We start from the raw sequence: 20,432 nt of genomic DNA on the forward strand, positions 1-20,432 counted from the left end.
ATTACTACTACTATTATTATTTAGCATTCATATATTTTTAAAATACATAAATAAAAATTAACTATATTAAATATATGATCATTATAATTATGATCATTAGAAATATGAAAAACTATATTATTATTATTATCATCATCATCATTATCAAATATCATATATTATGTCAGTTGATATTCAACAGCAATATCCTAGCAAAATGTTAGCAAATATGTATTTGCTTTTTTTCTTTGCTTTTTTCAAAAACGTTTTTAAAAACGTTAAAGTGTTTGTTTTTGAAAACATTTTTTCATGTTTTTTAGTAATGTGGTGTGTTTTTTTTTGTATACATTTGTGTTTTATTTATTTATTTTGTTTATAGAGATTTTTTAATATATATATTTTTTTTTTTCTCCAGTTTTAGTCAAATGAGCACATCTAGACAACCTAATAAAAAATTTGTTTTATTTCACATTTATTGTATTTCTAGTAATCAATGCTTTATTATGGATTTAGTTTTGTTTCGATCACTATAGTTCATTTAAAGTGAGTGATGTTTCTGAACTGCATGTGAACTGAGGAATGGGTTTGCTGGTGTTTCAGTAGTTTGATCCGGTCTGTGCCGGACTGATGTGAGATCTGGACTCCAGCCAGAGTGAAGCTCAGCTGTTATGAGATGCAGATCAGTATTATGGGTCAGACGAACAGATTCTGTCAGCGCTGCGCAAACTCTCTGACCTCTGATATAAACCTCATTACAGCTTGTGTGTGTGTGTGTGTGTGTACTTGTGATTAATATTGTGAAATACTTTGATAACGCACTAGTGAGACACTTGACTGGTCCTCAGTACTTAGAAAGACTTGTAAATCAGCCAGAAGATGTTGTTGATGTAAATCTAGTGTTCTGCAGATGGTTAGGGTTTGGGTTAGCTGATAGAAATTATCATTAACCTGATAGAAAATCAGTGGAAGTCTATGGAGTGTCCTCACTAAGATAGCCAAGCAAACATGAGTGTGTGTGTGTGTGTGTGTGTGTAGGTTGTATATGTAAGGAATGCTCAGGCGCTCACACAGGCAGCTTGTGTGTGTGTTTTTTTGGAGAAGGAAAATTAATGTGGGAAGCCATTCAGTCTCAAACAAACGTGTCTATTGTTTTGTCATTTAAATGGCCTTTCACCAGATTCTTAAATTATTAAAGAGACAAGCTTTATATAGCTTTTATAACTTTATATATATAAGTTATATATATAATAAAAACAATAATAATATTAATATGATAAGTGAGGATGATTGTTTATTATATATTATTTAATATATAATATATTATTTATATATTATTACATTTCCTCCAATTTTGATGAGAATACCCTCAAATTAAAGCTCACAGTGTGCACTTTAAGACCATAATCATTATATAACTGTAACTTGAATATGTTTTGGTCAGCACTCAGCAGCTAAAATAATCAAAATTGGGCCTGTGTCTAAATGTATATGGACCTGACTGTATATATATTTTATTTTTTATCACTTTTGTTAATGAAATGATATTTTATAGTTGAAATTGTATGAATTTCTGAATTGATTCTGATTTGTATTGTGGACGCCCCAGTGTTTGTTGAGTGCTGGACGTCCCGCGGGTGAATTCTTCAGTCGGTTCAGGCAGGGATACTGATCTACCTGTGATCCGCCTTCATTCTCTCTCTGACCTCCGTCCCTCCTTCAGTCTGTCCAGTCGACTGCGCTTCTGCTGTTTCTTCAAGCGTGTGTGTGTGTGTGTGTTTATCATTCACCCAAGGCCACAGCAGTGCAGGAACTGAAGGAGTATTGTCTCTCTCTCTCTCTCTCTCCCACTCACACACAATGGGGTCTCGGTGGAGACTGGCACAGAGCGACCGCCGTCCCACAATGCACCGCTTGCTCTTTCCAGCACAGAGAGAGCAAATGTTTACAGTGCTCGACCCCGGCGAACCCCTGACCTCAATACAGTGAACCTGTGCGTCCTTTATTCTTCCTTTCTCGTACAGTGCAGCTTTAATCGAGGAGTTTGAACTGTTTCCACATAGATCAGCAGTTACTATTGTAAATACTATTATAGTTTTTATTAATATTTTAAATTACTTTTCATTTTTATATTTTCAGTTGTGATTTTATACAAACTTACATTAACATTTATTAGTAAATACTTATTAATTACTTTATTGTTAATTGCTGATTATAATTAATTACTTATTTTAAATAATTCAAATAATTATTAATGATTTTTTATTACTAACTAGGTTTAATTTTATTGCTGTTAGAAATTATTGCGTCAACTTAAACTTTCAAATTTCATTTTCTAATTAGCTATTTTCACCTAATATTTCTGTTTTATTTAATTAATATTTTATTTAATTTCAGCTTTATTGCTTTTCAATTTATTTTTAATTGTTTTAGTTTTAGTAAAACATAATAAACCTGATGCTGTTTTAACTATATATGTAAAAGTGTTTTTTTATTGTTATTTTTATTCTATTACAGTTGATTTTAATAGTTTGAATTAGTTTTTAGCATTTAAGTGCTTCAACTTTCTGTTTTTCTTTTAATATTTATATATTATTTCAGCTTTATTTCTATTAATAAAAATTTATTTAGTTATTTTAGTTTTAGAATAACCCAGATACTGTTTAAACTGTTAAATAGTATTATTTTATTATAATTTTTATTGATATTTAAATCGTAAATAAATCTTAATTTTTGGCATTTTTGCCTTTATTACGCTAGGACAGTCTAGATCTGACAGGAAGAGAAGTGGGGGAGAGAGGGAGTGGGATCCGGAAAGGTCCGTGAGCCAGGATTCGAACTCGGGACGCCGCTGTGTGTCGCCACACTGCCAACGAGGTTTATGTTCTGTTTTGTTTCGGCTTTATTTCAATGAACAAAATGTTTTTACTTTTTTTTGTTTGTTTGTTTTGGATACTGTTTTAATTAGTGCTATTTTAGTATTATTTATATAATTAGTTTTATTCATTTTTTTAAAATTAGCGTTTATTTTATAATTTCAGTTTTTATTTAAATTTTAATTTAATTTTTAGTAATTTAGGTGTGTGCTTTTGCCATTTTTTTAATCAATTAACTTTAATCAGTTTAATGTTTGTTTGTTTGTTTTTTAGTTCAGTTTTAGTTTTCCAATTGTAGTTTTTCACCTTGTGTTTCCATTCAATTTTTTTATGTAGCTTTATTTCAATGAGCAGTTGAGTAGTTTTGAAAAGTTGTAGTTTTGATAGCAGTATTAATGCTGATATGCTGTATTCTACTGTGAGTGAGTGCGTGTGAGTTTGTGTGTGTGTGTGCGTGTGTGTGTGTGTGTGTGTGAGAGAGAGTGTGTGTGTGTGAGAGTGTGTGTTTGTGTGTGTGTGAGGGCGTTCGCTCTGGCAGCGCTGCAGCAGCATATGGAGCTTCATCCTATGCCAGCATGCGGGTGTGTGTTGTTTTTGTTGCCCGGTGACACAAACCACGGCAGGAAGTTTGGCTGAAGCGGCTGCACTCGTTGCCTTCGTTTACTGCATTTCTGAAAAGCGTTCTAGCTCCTCACATTCCTCCTGTCTGATATTGACCAGGTTCTCCTAGTTTTGTGCGTCTTGACCTTTTAACTGCATCTCTGTCCAGCAATGACTAAACTCTCTATGTGTGCGTGCGTGCGTGCGTGCGTGTGTGTGTGTGTGTGTGTGTGCGTGTGTGTGTGTGTGTGTTGGCTAGACTGCTCTCATGGTCCATATGTTGTCTGATCTGTCCAGTAATCTGTGTTAATGGCCGTTATGACCAGACTTATGTGTTCAGATGATATCATTAGGGCTTTATTCCCGTAGTATTTGCATGTTTGAGTGTGTGGGAAATGCTACCCTGATGATTACTCGTATTAAAATCATGCACTTTCATTTGCATTTGAAAATCCTCTGGTTGTAAAAGACAAGATAGTTGCTTTATTGGTGCGCACAAACTTCATATTAGCCAAATAAGTTCTGTTATGTCTTGTTATGGTTTCTGAATGGGGTTTATGTGCTCTCTAAATGATTAATAATTTGTTTTTATTATTGTTTTGTATTTGTTCTATATTTTGCAAAGGAAATTGTATTTTATTAATAATTGTATTATTGTTTTATTATTCTATTTATTTACTTTTAAATATCTTTATTAGTTTTAATATTTTGAATTAGCTTGTATCCTATAGTTCCAGTTTATATTTTAGTTTAATTTGAGTAATTGTTTTTAACATTTTCATTTTTATAAATAATTTTTTTAAATATTACTATTTCGTTTTTTTTTAGTTCAGTTTTAGTTTGCCAAACAAAAATATTGTTTGTTGTTTTATTTGTAAATTACATTTATTTGATTAATAATTAGTTTTTTTTATTTCTTATTTTTAATTATATTTTTATTTTTTAATAAATCAGATTTTTTTTGTAAATTATAGTTTAATATTTTTTTAAAAATTAAATAACTAAAAAATATGTATGTATAATATATCTAGATAAAAATATATATTTAAATTATTAATATATATATTTACTTTTTTTGTATAGTTTAATATTCAAAAAATGCCTCGTATAGCAACAGGTCTAAGTGACATTAGAGATTTCTCAGTAATTGTGTCGGAAAGTGTTTCTATTGAAACATGAGTGAATGTGTACTGTACATCTCACATCTTGAATAAACGAACACATTGCGAAAGCAAATAAAATGATCCGTGTCTCAACATGCAAGCAGACTTTATAACAGCCACGCTCTCCCAGACAATTTCACAGCAATTCCTGGGAAAAAGTCAGGAAGAACTGGATTGTGACGTGTTTTACAAGCTCTCGTCCTTCAGGAAGGTTTAGATGTGGCGTTTAAACGGTTTAGTTTATTTGCATACTGAATGTGCATTGGTGCTTATTTGCATGCTTGTTGCTGATTGGTCCTCATTTACACTGATGACTCAGAAACATCCTTTTAGTTCTGATATGTCTATATGGGGTTTATGTGCTCTCTAAATAATTACATTTGTTTAAGTTTTTTTTATTTGTACATGAAATTTGATTAATATTTTTTTATTGTTTCTGTTTTTTTTTTTTTTAATAAAATGTATTTATTGATTTATGTTTTGTTTTTTTTCAATTTGTATTTTATTATTATTATTATTATTTTTTTAAATGAAGTATTTGAATGTATTTGCCATGTTTTTGAATAATAATTAGTTTAATGTAATAAAATAGTTTTCTATTTTACTTTTTTGTGAATGAAATTTATTTGCTTGATAATTAGTATTTTATTATTAATAATTTGTTTTTTAAATTATTATTTTTTGTTTTATTTATTTTTATAAATTACATTTATTTTAATATTTTGTATTATTTTTTGTTTTATTAATTAAATTAAGCAAATTAAATTTGTTTAATGTTTGTTTAAATGTTTTTATTATTGTGATTTATTAGTTTTGTTAAGTTGTAAACAATTATTTGATTATTTTTTTAATTGAAATTAATTTAATATATTTGGTTCAACTTTAAAACAGCTCTGGCATTTCGTTTACACCTCAAACTTATTATTGTGATTTTTTTCAAATAGGTTTTCAAATAATACAGTATTTATTTAATTTTTATATAATGACCATGATGTATGAATAATTTAGAGAATGTAATTCATGAAAATGTTAAGTTATTGCATTGTTTTGTTTATTGGAAAATGAAAGTGATTTGATGAATATTTTCAGTGCGACTATAAAGCAGCTCTGGTGTTACGTTTACACCTCAGACTTCAATATTATTCTTATGGCATGCACTGTTTTCTTTTGGAAATGCTAATCTCTCTTGGATAAATATGCATTGAAAAGCGTGACTGGACCGAGAGGCTCAACAGCTGTCAGCATCTGTCCGGCCCTCGGCAGGTGCCTGCTGCTGGGGTTACAGGGGGTCACATGTTACGTCCAGAAATGATTCTGATTGGCTGCGGCTGCAGGAATGTGCCACTGCCAGACCCTTGGAATTGTGGGTAACATAAGTCAGCACATGTGTGTCAGAGAAGACGGCAGTCTCTGCAAATCCTCTTTTGATATCAGATTACAGAAATCACAGCGCATTCATCAGCTGTGTACCGCTTCAAACATGCAATGCTGAATGCCTGCGTGTTTGGATACGGTCAAGAAATATCTAATTTATTCACTCTGCAGTTTTCTCCTTTACATAAATGCTGAAGTCTGTGACATAATATGATGAGATTTGTCATTTGCATCTTGCTGTTTGGCCAACTGAAAATTACATAATGTCTCTGGAAGGATGAATTCTCATGTAAACAGACCTCATTTTACCACAAAATCAGATGAGAAATTGCGTTTCTTAATAATAGTGTGAAAATGATGCCTGTTTTAGAACCATGCATTGTAAGGTTATTTTTATGGACAATTCAAATGTTTTTTGTAATTTGCTTATTTTATGTTATTTTATTTCATCAGTGGTGATTCTCATTAGGTTTTCATATAATAAATAATTAATAAAATATTTATTATATTTAAATTAACATGAATATTTTAATGATTAATGATATTGCAATCTTATTGTCTTGTTTTTGCTCTGGCAGTAAGTACATTATTATCATACATTATTTATCATAATGGTGCTGTTCATTAGGTTTTAAAATAATACAGTATTGATTGATTTTTGTTAGTTTTTTATTGTCGTTTTTTCAATGGTATTTGACATTAGTTAGTACATTAATTTACACTATTCAATTTAAATTAGCTTAATTTTATTTACTACTTAAATTCCTAATGTTCCTAATTCCATTTGTAAATGTTTGTTTGTTTATTGATTTATTTATTTATTGTAAACATTTTCAGTGGTGATTATGACTGGGTTTTCAAATAATGCATAATTTATTTTATTTAAATGAGCTTAATTGTGTTTACTAACCAAATTCCTATTTTTGGAATATTTGGACTTACTTGCTTACTTTTACTCTCACTGGTGGTTCTCATTACATTTCCAAATAATACTGTTCATTTAATTTGAATTAGTGTAGCCGTAACTTACTGCCCTCATGTGTGAATACTGTAGAGCGCGTGAAGAATGATCATTGTCATGTTTTGTTCTAGTGAATCTGACATGTTTGTCTGTGTGTGTTGCAGCTGTTCGACCGTGTGCGTGAAGATAATCCTGACTTTCATCAGAAGATCATCCCCATCAGCAGCGAGCTCACGCAGCCCGGCCTGGCCATCAGTCCAGAGGATGTGCAAACACTCACTTCCTGTATCAACATCGTCTTCCACTGCGCCGCCACCATCCGCTTCGACGAGCCGCTGAAGTGAGTGACGTGTGACGACATTTACTAAACATATCATCAGAGATGTTTCCTGAGCAGCAAATCAGCATATTATTATGATTTCTGAAGATCATGTGACACTGAAGACTGGAGTAATGATGCTGAAAATACAGCTGCGCATCACAGAAATAAATTACAGTTTAACAGATATTCACACAGAAAATAGTTATTTTACATTCTAAAAATATTTACTGTATTTTTGATCAAATAAATGCAGCTCTGGTGAGCAGAGGAGACTTCAAAAACATTAATAAACCTGGCCAAACCCAAATTTTTGAACATTAGTGATGGAACTTGAAAGCCATAGCTACACTTGTAAAGGAAGGGAGGAAATGTGAGAATAACAAGAATAAGAGAGGGAAAAAACACACACACACACACACACACACACACACACACACGTACAGTATCTCTGCTGTGTCATGAGTCTCCGGCTGAGGAGCAGATGTTCTCACTGCTGGAGGAACGAGGGATTCATTAGTGAACCGCTGACTTCAGAGCAGGAACGAGTGAGGGAAAGGTTTACACACACACACACATCTGTTCACAGCGACCTCTTGCTTCATTGTTTTAAGGAAAATAAAAACAGCATTAGTGTCCTAATGTGTTTTAAGAATGCAGTCCTCTTACTCTCAGCAGCATCACTGACCAGTATCAGTAATATGCTATTATAATTTTTATATTTAAAAATACTGTTTACATTTTAAAACATTTATAATCATTTATAAAAAAGTATTTTTGTTTTAATATTTTTATTTAAAGTTGAAGTAATTTCTTTATTTTAATCATTTGTATTATTTAGTTATTTTAATCAATTTATTTATTTTTAAATATAATTTAATTATAATTTGTACATTTTGAAATAATGAAAAGTTTTTTACATTACCTTTTTACTTTTTCTGCTCACTATAGTACTGTACTGAGATATATATATATATATATATATAGGCAGTTCTTTAGCCGCCATTGTTTCTCTCATTGGTGCAGATTTCTTTGCAGTATCATGGAAAATGTAGTTTTTCTACTCCGTTAAACTTATTTTAAAAACAAGTTGAAATAATGTGGGTTGATGGCTTGAACAAAAGCATATTCCATCAGTTAACAAATCAGTGGGTTTGTTAAGGTTAAGATATTGTTTTTTTTATTTTAATTTATTTATATATTCATTTATTTTTTAAATATTATCTATGTATTTTTGATCTATGCCAAATTATAATAATAAATCATTTGTTACTAATATCTTGTTACTTTTCCTCAGTCATTACAGTACTGTGCTGTTAGATGTATTACATATATATTTTTTATCATATATTATATCATATATATATTTTTTTATTTAATCTTTTTTATTATTAATGTATTTATTGTATTTTTATTATTCATTTATTTGAATCAAATTTATTTAATTATTTATGTTTTTTGGTCTACATTGCCGGCTATTGCATGTCTTATTTTCCATGTTATATAACTCTGATGTTGCATGTCTGAAACGCTGTACTGACCCTGAAGCAGAGCAGTGATTTATCTATGTTGTATGTTTTTTTTAATGGTTTCTAATGTGCAATAATGAATGCGTGTGTCTGCGCAGGCATGCGCTGCAGCTGAATGTCATCGCCACGCTGCAGCTCCTCTCTCTGGCGCAGCAGATGCAGCACCTGCAGGCCTTCATCCACATCTCCACCGCCTACGCCAACTGCAACCGCAGACACATCGACGAGGTCATCTACCCTCTTCCGGTCGAGCCCAAGAAACTCATCGACTCTCTGGAGTGAGTACAATATATCATCACCTCAAACTCTCTTACAGAATCTACCCGGCAACCACAGCCATGAGCTCATGTTACCTGATGGAGCTGACACAATCCAGAGGTGTGAGGGAAGAGTGTATTCAATATCAGACTTAAGCTAATGCCTCGGAACAGAATTATGGTATGCTGAAAAATATATCAAAACTAAATAAAGATAAAGCAAGGAGAGAAACGTGAAAATAAGCCATGGACACCAGTGTTATTTTAGTATCAAGATACTTTTAGATATTTTGGTTAATGTTTTGAATTAGTTTATATGTATATATTTTCCTTTTTTCCTTTTAAAGTTTAAGTAATTTTGTTGTGTATTTTTGTCATTTTCTGTAGTGTTTTTTGTGTCGATATAATTTTTAGTTATTTTAGTACATCAAGTTAAACTAAAATAAAAACAAAGAAATGTGTTCTTGGCAACTAGCTGAAATAATAAAAGAAATAATATTTTCAGTTAGTTAATGTTTTTTTTAAGTAATAATTTTCATAAAATATAAATTTGTAAAATGTATAGGCAGGTGTATATTTTTATGTAGAAAGTCCCAATACTTTGAAAAACTGATGCTAATATTATTAAATATGTCGAAATATTTTGAGAATGTTTTGTTTCTATTACATTTACATTAGTAGTTTTTTCTATTCACTATAGTACTGTACTTGTTAGGTGTATTATTTATTTAAATATGTTATTTTGTTATTTATTTTAATCTATATTTGTTGTTTAATTTATTTTAATCAGTATTTTTTTCTTTTTCTTTATTTTTTTATTACTTCAGTTAATTAATTTCTTGACACGTTCCTTTTTCTACTCACTACACTTTTGTAGAAAGTCCCAATACTTTGAAAAACTGATGCTAATATTATTAAATATGTCGAAATATTTTGAGAATGTTTTGTTTCTATTACATTTACATTAGTAGTTTTTTCTATTCACTATAGTACTGTACTTGTTAGGTGTATTATTTATTTAAATATGTTATTTTGTTATTTATTTTAATCTATATTTGTTGTTTAATTTATTTTAATCAGTATTTTTTTCTTTTTCTTTATATTTTTATTACTTCAGTTAATTAATTTCTTGACACGTTCCTTTTTCTACTCACTACACTTTTAGATGTAGTATTTACATATTTGTAAAAAATTTTATTATGTATTAATTTGTTCATTTTAATCAATTTTTTATTATTTATTTGATTTTTTCAAAAAAAAATCTAAAACATTTTTAGTTTATTCTTTTTTTTTCCCTCTAACCTTTTCCACGAACCCCAGTTTGAAAACACTTGGTTTACGCCACTGGTCATTTTCCACATAGTTTGACTCGGTCAAGCCATATTGCATCAGGATGTTTTGTCTGACACACTGTACTGACCCTGAAGCAGAGCAGTGTGTGTGTGTGTGTGTGTGTGTGTGTGTGTGTAGGTGGATGGATGACAGTATCGTCCGTGACATCACGCCGCGTCTGATCGGTGACCGGCCGAACACTTACACTTACACCAAAGCGCTGGCCGAGTGTGTGGTGCAGCAGGAGAGCGGCAAACTCAACATCGGCATCATACGGCCGTCCATCGTGGGAGCCAGCTGGCAGGAGCCGTTCCCCGTGAGTGACGCATCCGCTCGCAACAAAGTTCTTATGTCTGAGTGATGAGGCATAATGGTTAAAGATCTGGGCTGCTAACCCAGAGGATTTAGGTTCAAACCTGGACTAATGATGGCATAAACATACATACCAGAACATCATAGAGACGTTTGGGGTTGTTATCATTAACTAAAACTAAAAACATAAAAAAATTAAAAATTAACTGATTAAATAAACTTTTTATTTGAAGTACCAAAATAACAAACTAAAAATGTAACTATTTAGACATATATTTAAAAAAATAATAATACATTTAGGTGAACTCCATATACTATAAAACTAAATACATGAAAATAATTCTAAAATAAAAAAGTAAATAAAATAAAACTATATAGACATTGAAATTTATTTTATTTCAGGTAGATGCCAAGGCAACATTGCTCATTTTTGTTTAGTTTCATTTGAAATATTAAAATAACTAAAACTAAAATATCACACACACACATTAAAAAATATTACTATTATTAAATTTATAATTAAAAATAAAAAAGATGAAAAGACAACATAATTAAACTAAAGTTTAACTAAAATTAAAATGAAAACTGAAAATTTAAAAATGAAATCTAATTCAAAATATTAACAAGAACTATGAAAGTATCTCAATTATATTAAAATAACATGGTTTGGACTCTTGACTCTTTTTTTCTGTATTTTACAGGGTTGGATAGACAACTTTAATGGACCAAGTGGTGTTTTCATTGCTGTAAGTATTGATTCATGGTGTGCTACGGTAGATCTGAAAGTTTAACACATCCTGAGCCCCACAGAGAGCCATCTTAACCCTAACATTACTTTAAGTGATTTTCAAAAGCCTCTAAATGATCAAAACTTTGCCGATAAACCTGTCGCACACAATATACTACAAGCCTTAAGTCATATGTTTGATAAAGCTCTTTTAGTGTAATTACACAAACGTCCAGCTTCAGCTGCTGCTTCACGTGTCTTTTGTTGTCAAATCTGACAAATTTTTATCATGTAAACGTCAGAATAATTGCAGTAATATTTCCAGATGAACACTTACTGAAGCAGCTCTGCTTTACTTGATTCTCCATCAAACATTTTTTAGAAAAATCAGCGCGTCTCAAATCTGATCCTCCGGATCTTTTGAGGAGCATTTGTTTCCAGAAGCTTTACTTTCACTGTTCCTCAGCGGAGGAATGATCTTCACAAGCCTCCAGAACATCTCACATCTTCTGAGGAGCCTTTATTTCTTCAGCTCTCAATCATCATTAGATTTCATTGCATTATATGTGTGGATCATTTCAATCTCATCTCACTAAGACATATTATTGGAGATATAGAGTGACCACTGATATTTAGATCATGTTATGCAAGTAATATTTAGTATATGATTATTGATTTTCTTCTGTAGCCTATAGGTTTCAATAAACTGCTCTATTTAAATTTCTGACTAATATTTCATTAATTAAGATGGACAAAGTAAAGTTTAAAGGACTGCGCACCAGTGCTGATTTAATGTCAAACGAATGGCTTATAAGTTGCACCGAAATGCAACAAGGCGACCTGGCACGATTGAAAGCGATGAAAACAATCTGCCCCTCGTATTTCATTAATCTGTATTTCCTGAAGTCATGAAGCAGTTTCATCCTCCTAAACGCCTGCGTGAAGCTCACAGCCAGACAGAGGCAGATGGTGCGTTTGGCATCCTCTCTGAAGAAGCGTGTGTTTTGTGTGTCCCGGTGCAGGCTGGGAAGGGCATCCTGCGCACCATGAGAGCCAGTAATGACGCGGTGGCCGATCTGATTCCTGTAGACGTGGTTATAAACCTGACGCTGGCTGCTGGCTGGTACACCGCAGTGCACAGGTCAGCTTCACCTGTCTGATTAACTTATGCGAGACCCGCAGGTGATTAAACGGAGAACATTAGCATGAAAAATCCCTCTGTTGATGTATTTGCATGAGGGGGAAATGTGCGGTTGTGCTCATGCGGCACAGTGTGATCTCCTTGTTCTGTGTTTTCGTTTCAGACCGAAAACTGCACTCGTGTACAACTGCACAACCGGAGGCATTAACCCTTTCCACTGGGGAGAGATCGGTGCGTAACATGCTTTGATATCCTGTGTGAGCGAGTTATGAATACTGCATACTCTAGACCAGTGGTTCCCAATCCTGGTCCTGGAGAACCCCCAACACTGCACGATTTTGGTGTCTCTCTTATCTGACACTCACATTTGATGTCTTGGAGTCTTCACTAATGAGCTGATGAGTTGAATCAGGTGTGTTTAAATAGGGAGACATCTAAAATGTGCGGTGTTGGGGGTTCTCCAGGACCAGGATTGGGAACCACTGCTCTAGACTGTATACTACACTGAAAGAAATGTAGTTCTTTGTCGCATATTACATGTGATGTAATGCCGTGAAATGGTTTTCTGTAGTTCCTCATCTCACAGTGCAACAATGAGTTAAGGACATACACAGGCATTAATAAAAAAAAATGATAGAACACAGAATGTATGAAGGAATAAGGAATTAGAATAAATGGCATATAGAATATAGTAGAGAGAGAGAATAAATATAGAAAATACATATAAATATAGAAATAAATACAGAAGCTGTACAGTAGATTTTACGGTGTTGTGGCACTTACTCAGTTTTCACAAAATTTTAATAAGTAAAAATATTTTTGCTCTTATTTCTCAATCATTTTGTTTTGCAACTTTGAAAAATGTATATTTTTAGAAATAGTATGCAGTATACAATGATAAATGTTTGAAATCGTGTCATGGTCAGTATTGTATTACATGTTTAATTCCAGTCTCAAAAATAAAATCGATTAAATCACAAAGAAATTGAAGTAGCCTAATTAGTAGTAACTAATTACAAAGAAGCAAGTAATGCATTGAATTAAACATGCAATTTTGAAGTTGAAAAACTGAATGAATTTTTTGTTTATTTACAACTTAAATATTTTTATATTATACAATCCAATCCAAAAAAAGCATATAAAATAGTATGCAATAAATGTTTGAAACATTGTTATTGTCACCATTGCATGTGTAATTCCAGGCATCAAGGCTCCTCTCAAAAATTAAAAGAAATCATAATTTCATAACTTCAGGTTCATTGAAAATACACAAATAAAAATAAATAAATAAACCGTGTACATGCTATTTTTAATAGAAAAAGCATATGAAATATGCAGTATGCAATGCTAAATGTTTGAAAGAGTATTATTGTCACTGTGCTGCATGTTTAATTTCAGGTGTGCAGACTGATGTAAAAAAATAAATCATAATTGCATAACTGCAGCTTAATTTGCATTGCAAATAGAAGCTCAAGTCAAATGCATGAGTAGTTGTTTTGCATTTGTAATAAAACCCTAATAAAAGGCTAAATATAACACCTAAAAAAAAAGCACAGTTGATAACATTTCAGGGTTATTCGTCACACTACTATACACACACGCAATCACACGAGCATACTGACAGTCTGTGGACGAAACTGTGCTGAACTCATCCTCGTGATCTTTCAGACCTTCAACTTTGACGTTCGCCAGCTGAACTGGCCCGAGTACATCGAGAATTACTGTATCGGCACCAAGAAGTATGTTCTGAACGAGGACATGTCCGACATTCCCGCCGCCAGACAGCACCTGAGGAAGTACGTCCATCTGATGACACGTCTACACACTTACTGAATCTAAACTGAGCTGAATAATGACACCATTGCCTTCTGCAGAGCTGCTTTACAGCTGAAATTGAATTCAAATATGACCCTGGAGCACAAAACCAGTCACAAGGGTCATAAATTTTTCGAAATTGAGATTTATACATCATCCGAAAGCTGAATAAATAAGCTTTCCATTGATGTATGGTTTGTTAGGATAGGACAATATTTGTCTGAGATACAACTATTTGAAAATCTGGAATCTGAGGGTGCAAAAAAATCTAAATATTGAGAAAATCATCTTTAAAGTTGTCCAAATGAAGTTCTTAGCAATGCATATTACTAATAAAAAATTACGTTTTGATATATTTACGGTAGCAAATTTACAAAATACCTTCATGGAACATGATCTTTACTTGATATCCTAATGATTTTTGGCATAAAAGAAAAATCTATCATTTTGACCCATACAATGTATTGTTGGCTGTTGCTACAAATATACCCCAGCGACTGAAGACTGCTTTTGTGCTCCAGGGTGTCAAAAGTATTAATCCCAAACTTTTGAAGGGTAGTGTATGTTATATTAAAATGACATTTATTATATTGTGCTGTTTTTTTATTTTCTATTGTTTTATTTTTTATTTTCTATTTTTTTGTTTCTGTAGAAACATTTATAATATAATTATTTATTATTGAGTCTTATTTTCTCATTTCTATTTCTTCAACAGATATTTTTTGTTTCTATAGTATAATATAATAATTAACAATAGTTTTTTATTTCTGCATCACCAAAGGTCTTCTGAGGTCATATGCGAGTTTTGCATGAGGGTGAATAAATAATGGCGGTGTGGCCTATAAACACACTGCATCCTGTCCATAGAGAAGAGGAAGCTTGATTAAACACCTTGGGCCTCATTTACGAAACGAACGTACGACAGAAAATTGGGCGTACGGTCGTTTCAACGCAAAACGTGGAATTTATCAATATGGACGTGAGCGGTGGCTACGATCAAATCTCACGTCTGGTCTCAGCTCGTGTACGCAAGTTTTTGAGTTACCTGAACTTGCGCACAGCATAGTAAATACGGTGGAGAATTGTAGATTGACAGCATTTTGTTCATTTTTATATTCCTGACCGTCAAACGAAGCTCATTAGTCGATCATTAATCAGTCAGATTAGAATGTATTTTTTGGTCTTGTTTTGTACAGGGCTTTAGTTTTATGTGGCGAATAGCAGCATAAACAAGACCGTGAGGATTCAATCGTCGCATCATGCATTGAATTAAATTGAATTGAATGTTTCATTGAATTATTGATCCTCCGTTCACAGGCTGAGAAACATCCGATACACGTTCAACACGGTGCTGCTGGTCTTCATCTGGCGCGTCTTCATCGCTCGCTCTCAGATGGCCAGGAACATCTGGTACTTCGTCGTGAGCTTGTGCTTCAAGTTCCTGTCCTACTTTAGGGCTTCCAGCACTCTGACCTAATGACCAGAGCAACAGGAAGTGTGTGTCCCCGTCCTCCGAGCACTTCCTCTTCCAGAGGTGTCTTCAGCCATCCACACACACACACACACACACACAGGTGTTTCTTTAGCTTTCCTCACCGGCCGCTCGCTCCACCTGACTCCTCCATGTGCTGTTTTTAAAGGTGTCCTCTTTTATAACGACTGTCCTTAATACCGATTATATATGCAACCGCATTTTACATTGTTTCTCCTTTACATTCTCATCGCCATCCAACATCTGGAGACGTTGCCTTTGTGTCTTCTGATGATTTTAGCCTTCTCGACTACAGACAGTGTTTTGGACCACTGGATCTACCGCTCAAAGCTTTGCTGTTTGCAGCCATTTCTCTCTCTCTGTGAGTGTGTTTGTGTCTTTTGGCTGTTCGTTTGTGTCCTGTCTGTTCTAATACCATGTAATCCAGCCGGAAAACTCTCGTACCGTGTGGTACTAAAGCCTACAAGAACATAGTCTAGCATCTTCACTGCGGTTTTGGTTGGTGTTTTGTCTTTTTTCTTGTTTTTTCATTTGCCGCGTTCGGAGGGAAAGGCCAGTGAACTGCAACAGACCTGATGCATTTATAACATCACACATTCGCTTGCTCAACTATACATCCACCAGTTTAAACATGAACACCCAAAATCAAAAGAAAAAAAAAGTCTATTCATGAAAAAACTGCAGCCTATTTTTAAGGAACGTAAAATAATTCCTTAAAGTGTTTAGTTTAACCTTTTCATGACAATTAAGCACATTTACCCCCAAATTTAATGCATTTTTAATGGATCTTGAGTTATGCTTAATAGCAATTCTCATTACAGTAATACAGTATTTTTAGTGTTACTGTAAAAGTAACTACTGTTATATTACATTTTAAATATTAAATACATTTGATCAAATAATTATATATATATATATATATATATATATATATATATATATATATTCCCAATGATAAAATATTAAATAATTGTTATATTATTAATTTTTTTTATTATTGATTAATAATTACATTTATTAAATATAAAATTACTTTTTACATTTCTTTTGATTTAAGTGTGAAATATGACACTCGACACCATGTATGTTTGTTAATTTTTCTGTTTGTACAGCAGGACACTGAGTTTATTTGCGATTGTTAGATGAGGATATTTCTGTCTGTAGACCAGCGTAAGATAGTTTCATCAGTCTGTAAATATTCTAGATATATAAATATATTCCTTTTCAGATGATATACATACCAAAAATGTACAAATGTATATTTGCGAGGGTGAATCAAAAGGCTGGTTAAGAACATCTATTTCCGGAAATGACTGAGGGCTTCCCATATTTTTTAAAGAAAAGCGAAAAGTGAAGAGAAAAAGCGTCGAGTCTCCATTTCAATGTTGTTTTATGTTTGAAGTGCTCTGAATCTAGAGGGACTTAAACCTGCGGGAAAGAAAAAAAAGCTCGTGAGGGAGCTTTTCAATCATTGACTTTGGTAGTTTCTATGCAGCACAGCCTGTGCTTCTTCCGTCTAAATATGTTACTTTTCTAGTTTATCGTTTGTTTTTTCACCTTTCTGAAGCACTTTTATTTCTGTTTGCTTGTCAGAAGAACCAAAATGAGTGTATTAATAACGTTTTATGAATCTCCTACTCCGCCAGCGGTCAAATATATTTTGTACGGTTTTACAGCATCGTGATCAATAGACACTATTTGAGGATCTCATGAGCATTAATTTTTCTACACTGCCTGCTGGTGGTCTATTGCCAAACTGTATTTTTGGATCACCGTTTCTAAGACGTTTCTGCCTTCCGTCGTCCGTCTTTTGTATGTCGCACACAGTATTCATGCGTCTTCCTCAGCTCGTTTAGCAGTAGTGCAGCGATTACTTTAGGCAATTTGAGATATTTTTTCTCCTGCACGTTATGAGTCTCAGTAGAGATAGCACACGCACACTAAAATCTCGTCTTAGAGCATTCCAGACATGAAAAACAGCCATTTTTCTACTAGAATTGAACACCTTGATGTCTTAACGGCAACCCTTCGTTTTGAGCCAAGCTGAGTTTTCAGATGAAGCTTCTACTGCCAACGTGATCTTTACAATCTCAATCGTTTGTGCTCTGCCACTGATGTTTGTACAGATGAGGTGATTGAGCTGCATTGGGTTTGCAGTAAAATTATTTTCTAACAAAAAAGTCCCCTACTGAAAATGTTTCTTGTTTTCCCTGTGTAACTCGTGCATGTTTGCTTTTTACATACGAGATTGTCACAGCAGTGAAGTAGTGGACATGGATTTCGACCTTTCTCTACTCAACATTTGTCTCCATGTTGTGCTGTCAGACGTTGTACGGTCGAGGTCCTGGAATGGAAAACTGTACTTTGATAAAATTGTGTGCTTGACTGTTCGTTGCAAAAGAGTTCATGAGAAAATAAACTGAAAATGGCCAAGTTCCTGTATGTCATCGTCTTTTTTTTTTTCATCTGACTGTGAAACGATAGGAAAAGAAAATGAAATAATATTCTTTATCTGAATTGGTTTTGTATGTTTATGTTCCAGGTCAGTTTTACATATTTATGAGTTTTCAAAAATACAGGTAAGAATGTTTTTCTTGAAATTGTGAGACACTTTCTCATGTAGGGTCATGAACATGCCTGGAAAGATTCAACAATCTGAAGAATTTTGGGATGTGTTCATGAAATCTCTATTACGAATATGATGTTAATTTCCGTTGTGATATTAAAAATCATTTTGACCTGCAAATTTTTTAAAGGCATGTGCAAGGGAAAAAACAAACAAACAAACAAAAAAAAATATATATATATATATGTATAGACAAAAACAGTTCAAACAATGAGAGTTCAAAAAAACATTGAGGGTGAATGCGTAATTTTTTGGGGGGTGAACTATCCCTTTAAATAGGTTTTAGGTTTCTCTCCTGAAAATTATAACTGTTCTCATACCAGTTATGTACCAAACCATCTAAATCTTTGTAAACTCTGTCTTACTTGTTTTGGATGGATGTTTTATTTATTTATTTTGTATAACATGCCCTATACATTTTATACACGCTCACATATACTATTCATAATATAAAAATTTTCTTTTTTTTTACAAATTTCATGTTTAAATTTAAAATAAGAAAAATGTTTTTAAAATCTAAATGTTACATTCAAAATAAAATATTTTTTAATATATTTGAAATGTTTATATTTATATTGTTTATTGACAATAGTTATGTTCTCATGTTAATTTTTTTTTTTGTTAATGCGCTGTAGGATTTACAGTGGAACAATTTGTACTCAGAAATTGCTAGCAGATTTCACTAATAATTACAAAGAAACAGCAGCACATTGAATTAAACATAAAATTTGAAATTCTTGTCAAACATACTCCAAAAATCTGCAGTCATTTACAACTTTACAAAATCTTTTTTTTAAACTATTAAAAGCAAGCTTAAAGCAACTGAATGTAGTTTGTGTAATTTTGCGATTTTGCAGCCACCTACTGTAAGACTTGAGTTCACTGTCGTAAGTCGTGCATTTGTTGCTGCCGTAAAGCAATCCGACCTTTTCGCGGAATTTCGTACCTGCTCACCTGATGACGTCCTCCTAGAACAGACGTTTGGAAAAAGATACGGTTATTCGTCTTGTTAGAAGCCATTTTACTGACTGAACTGACATTTCAACTCGCATAACAACTTACATACAGTTACTTTTTAAAGTTCACACAAAATGAAAAGGTGTCTTTTGCTGCTTATCTGTAGCTTTGAGCTCATCTTTATGCTAGTAAAGTCCTATAGGTTGACGAAGATAACATATGTCATATATAGGAATGTACAGTCTTCCTCTATCAGGAAAATAGACTAATTATTGATTGACTGTAACATTACAATAAATTCAAATGTAGAATGAGAAAGTCATTTAAAATCAATTTAAGACATAATCAAACAGACAATGAACACTATTAACAGCAATTATTATATGATGCAATCAAACTTATAGCAAAATGTGGTAGTTCTGTATGTTGTTTCAGGGTTGGCATCATCTGAGGTCCTCTGAGGGGTTGGCATCATCTCTTCTCAGGTGTTCTGGATGCATTCTAGAAGTGATTTGAGTTTATTCAGGCTACGATAAGGAGGTTTTACATAAAATGTTAGGCCACAATTCCGGTTTCAAGAATACTGCACTATTAAACCATTACTGGGGTGTTTGAGGTGTAATCTTGTGTATAGATGGCAGCAGAGAAAGACCAAGATTAGTCATTCAGATCATATGTTCAGATCTCTTTATATTTAATGAACTGTCAGGATGGATTTCAGTCAAATGTGAGTCTTGATGATTGATTAATGATTTAATATCACAATCATTCATGATTACAGCAGGATACAGACAGAAGTGAAACAGTTACAAAATCCTGAAATCCAAAATACATGTGTTGAGTTTAAGATAATTAATTAAACGGTCTACTGTGTGTGTGTGTGTGTGTGTGTGCATGCGCGCCATCATCTCAGTGGTAAACCCTCATTGGTTCATCTGAATGTTTCCCGTTTTGCACTTCTCCTGTTAGTCTTTT

At 32.8% G+C, this 20,432-nt stretch overlaps 1 protein-coding gene across 1 annotated transcript in view; it reads left to right on the forward strand.

Annotated features, from left to right (window-relative positions):
• LOC107555867 (fatty acyl-CoA reductase 1-like) overlaps positions 1 to 16,704 on the forward strand; it is a 29,195-nt gene extending 12,491 nt beyond the window's left edge. Inside the window, exons 4-11 of the mRNA XM_016238784.1 lie at positions 7,115 to 7,290; positions 8,897 to 9,076; positions 10,526 to 10,703; positions 11,401 to 11,445; positions 12,449 to 12,567; positions 12,731 to 12,805; positions 14,181 to 14,363; positions 15,700 to 16,704. Coding sequence (XP_016094270.1) covers positions 7,115 to 7,290; positions 8,897 to 9,076; positions 10,526 to 10,703; positions 11,401 to 11,445; positions 12,449 to 12,567; positions 12,731 to 12,805; positions 14,181 to 14,363; positions 15,700 to 15,859 — 1,116 coding nt within the window. The 3' untranslated portion in view covers positions 15,860 to 16,704. The remainder of the gene's footprint in view (positions 1 to 7,114; positions 7,291 to 8,896; positions 9,077 to 10,525; positions 10,704 to 11,400; positions 11,446 to 12,448; positions 12,568 to 12,730; positions 12,806 to 14,180; positions 14,364 to 15,699) is intronic.
• Positions 16,705 to 20,432: the final 3,728 nt, after the last annotated feature.

Source organism: Sinocyclocheilus grahami, unplaced genomic scaffold (assembly GCF_001515645.1).
Source record: "Sinocyclocheilus grahami isolate Dianchi unplaced genomic scaffold, SAMN03320097.WGS_v1.1 scaffold548.1, whole genome shotgun sequence".
NCBI classification, from domain to species: domain Eukaryota; kingdom Metazoa; phylum Chordata; class Actinopteri; order Cypriniformes; family Cyprinidae; genus Sinocyclocheilus; species Sinocyclocheilus grahami.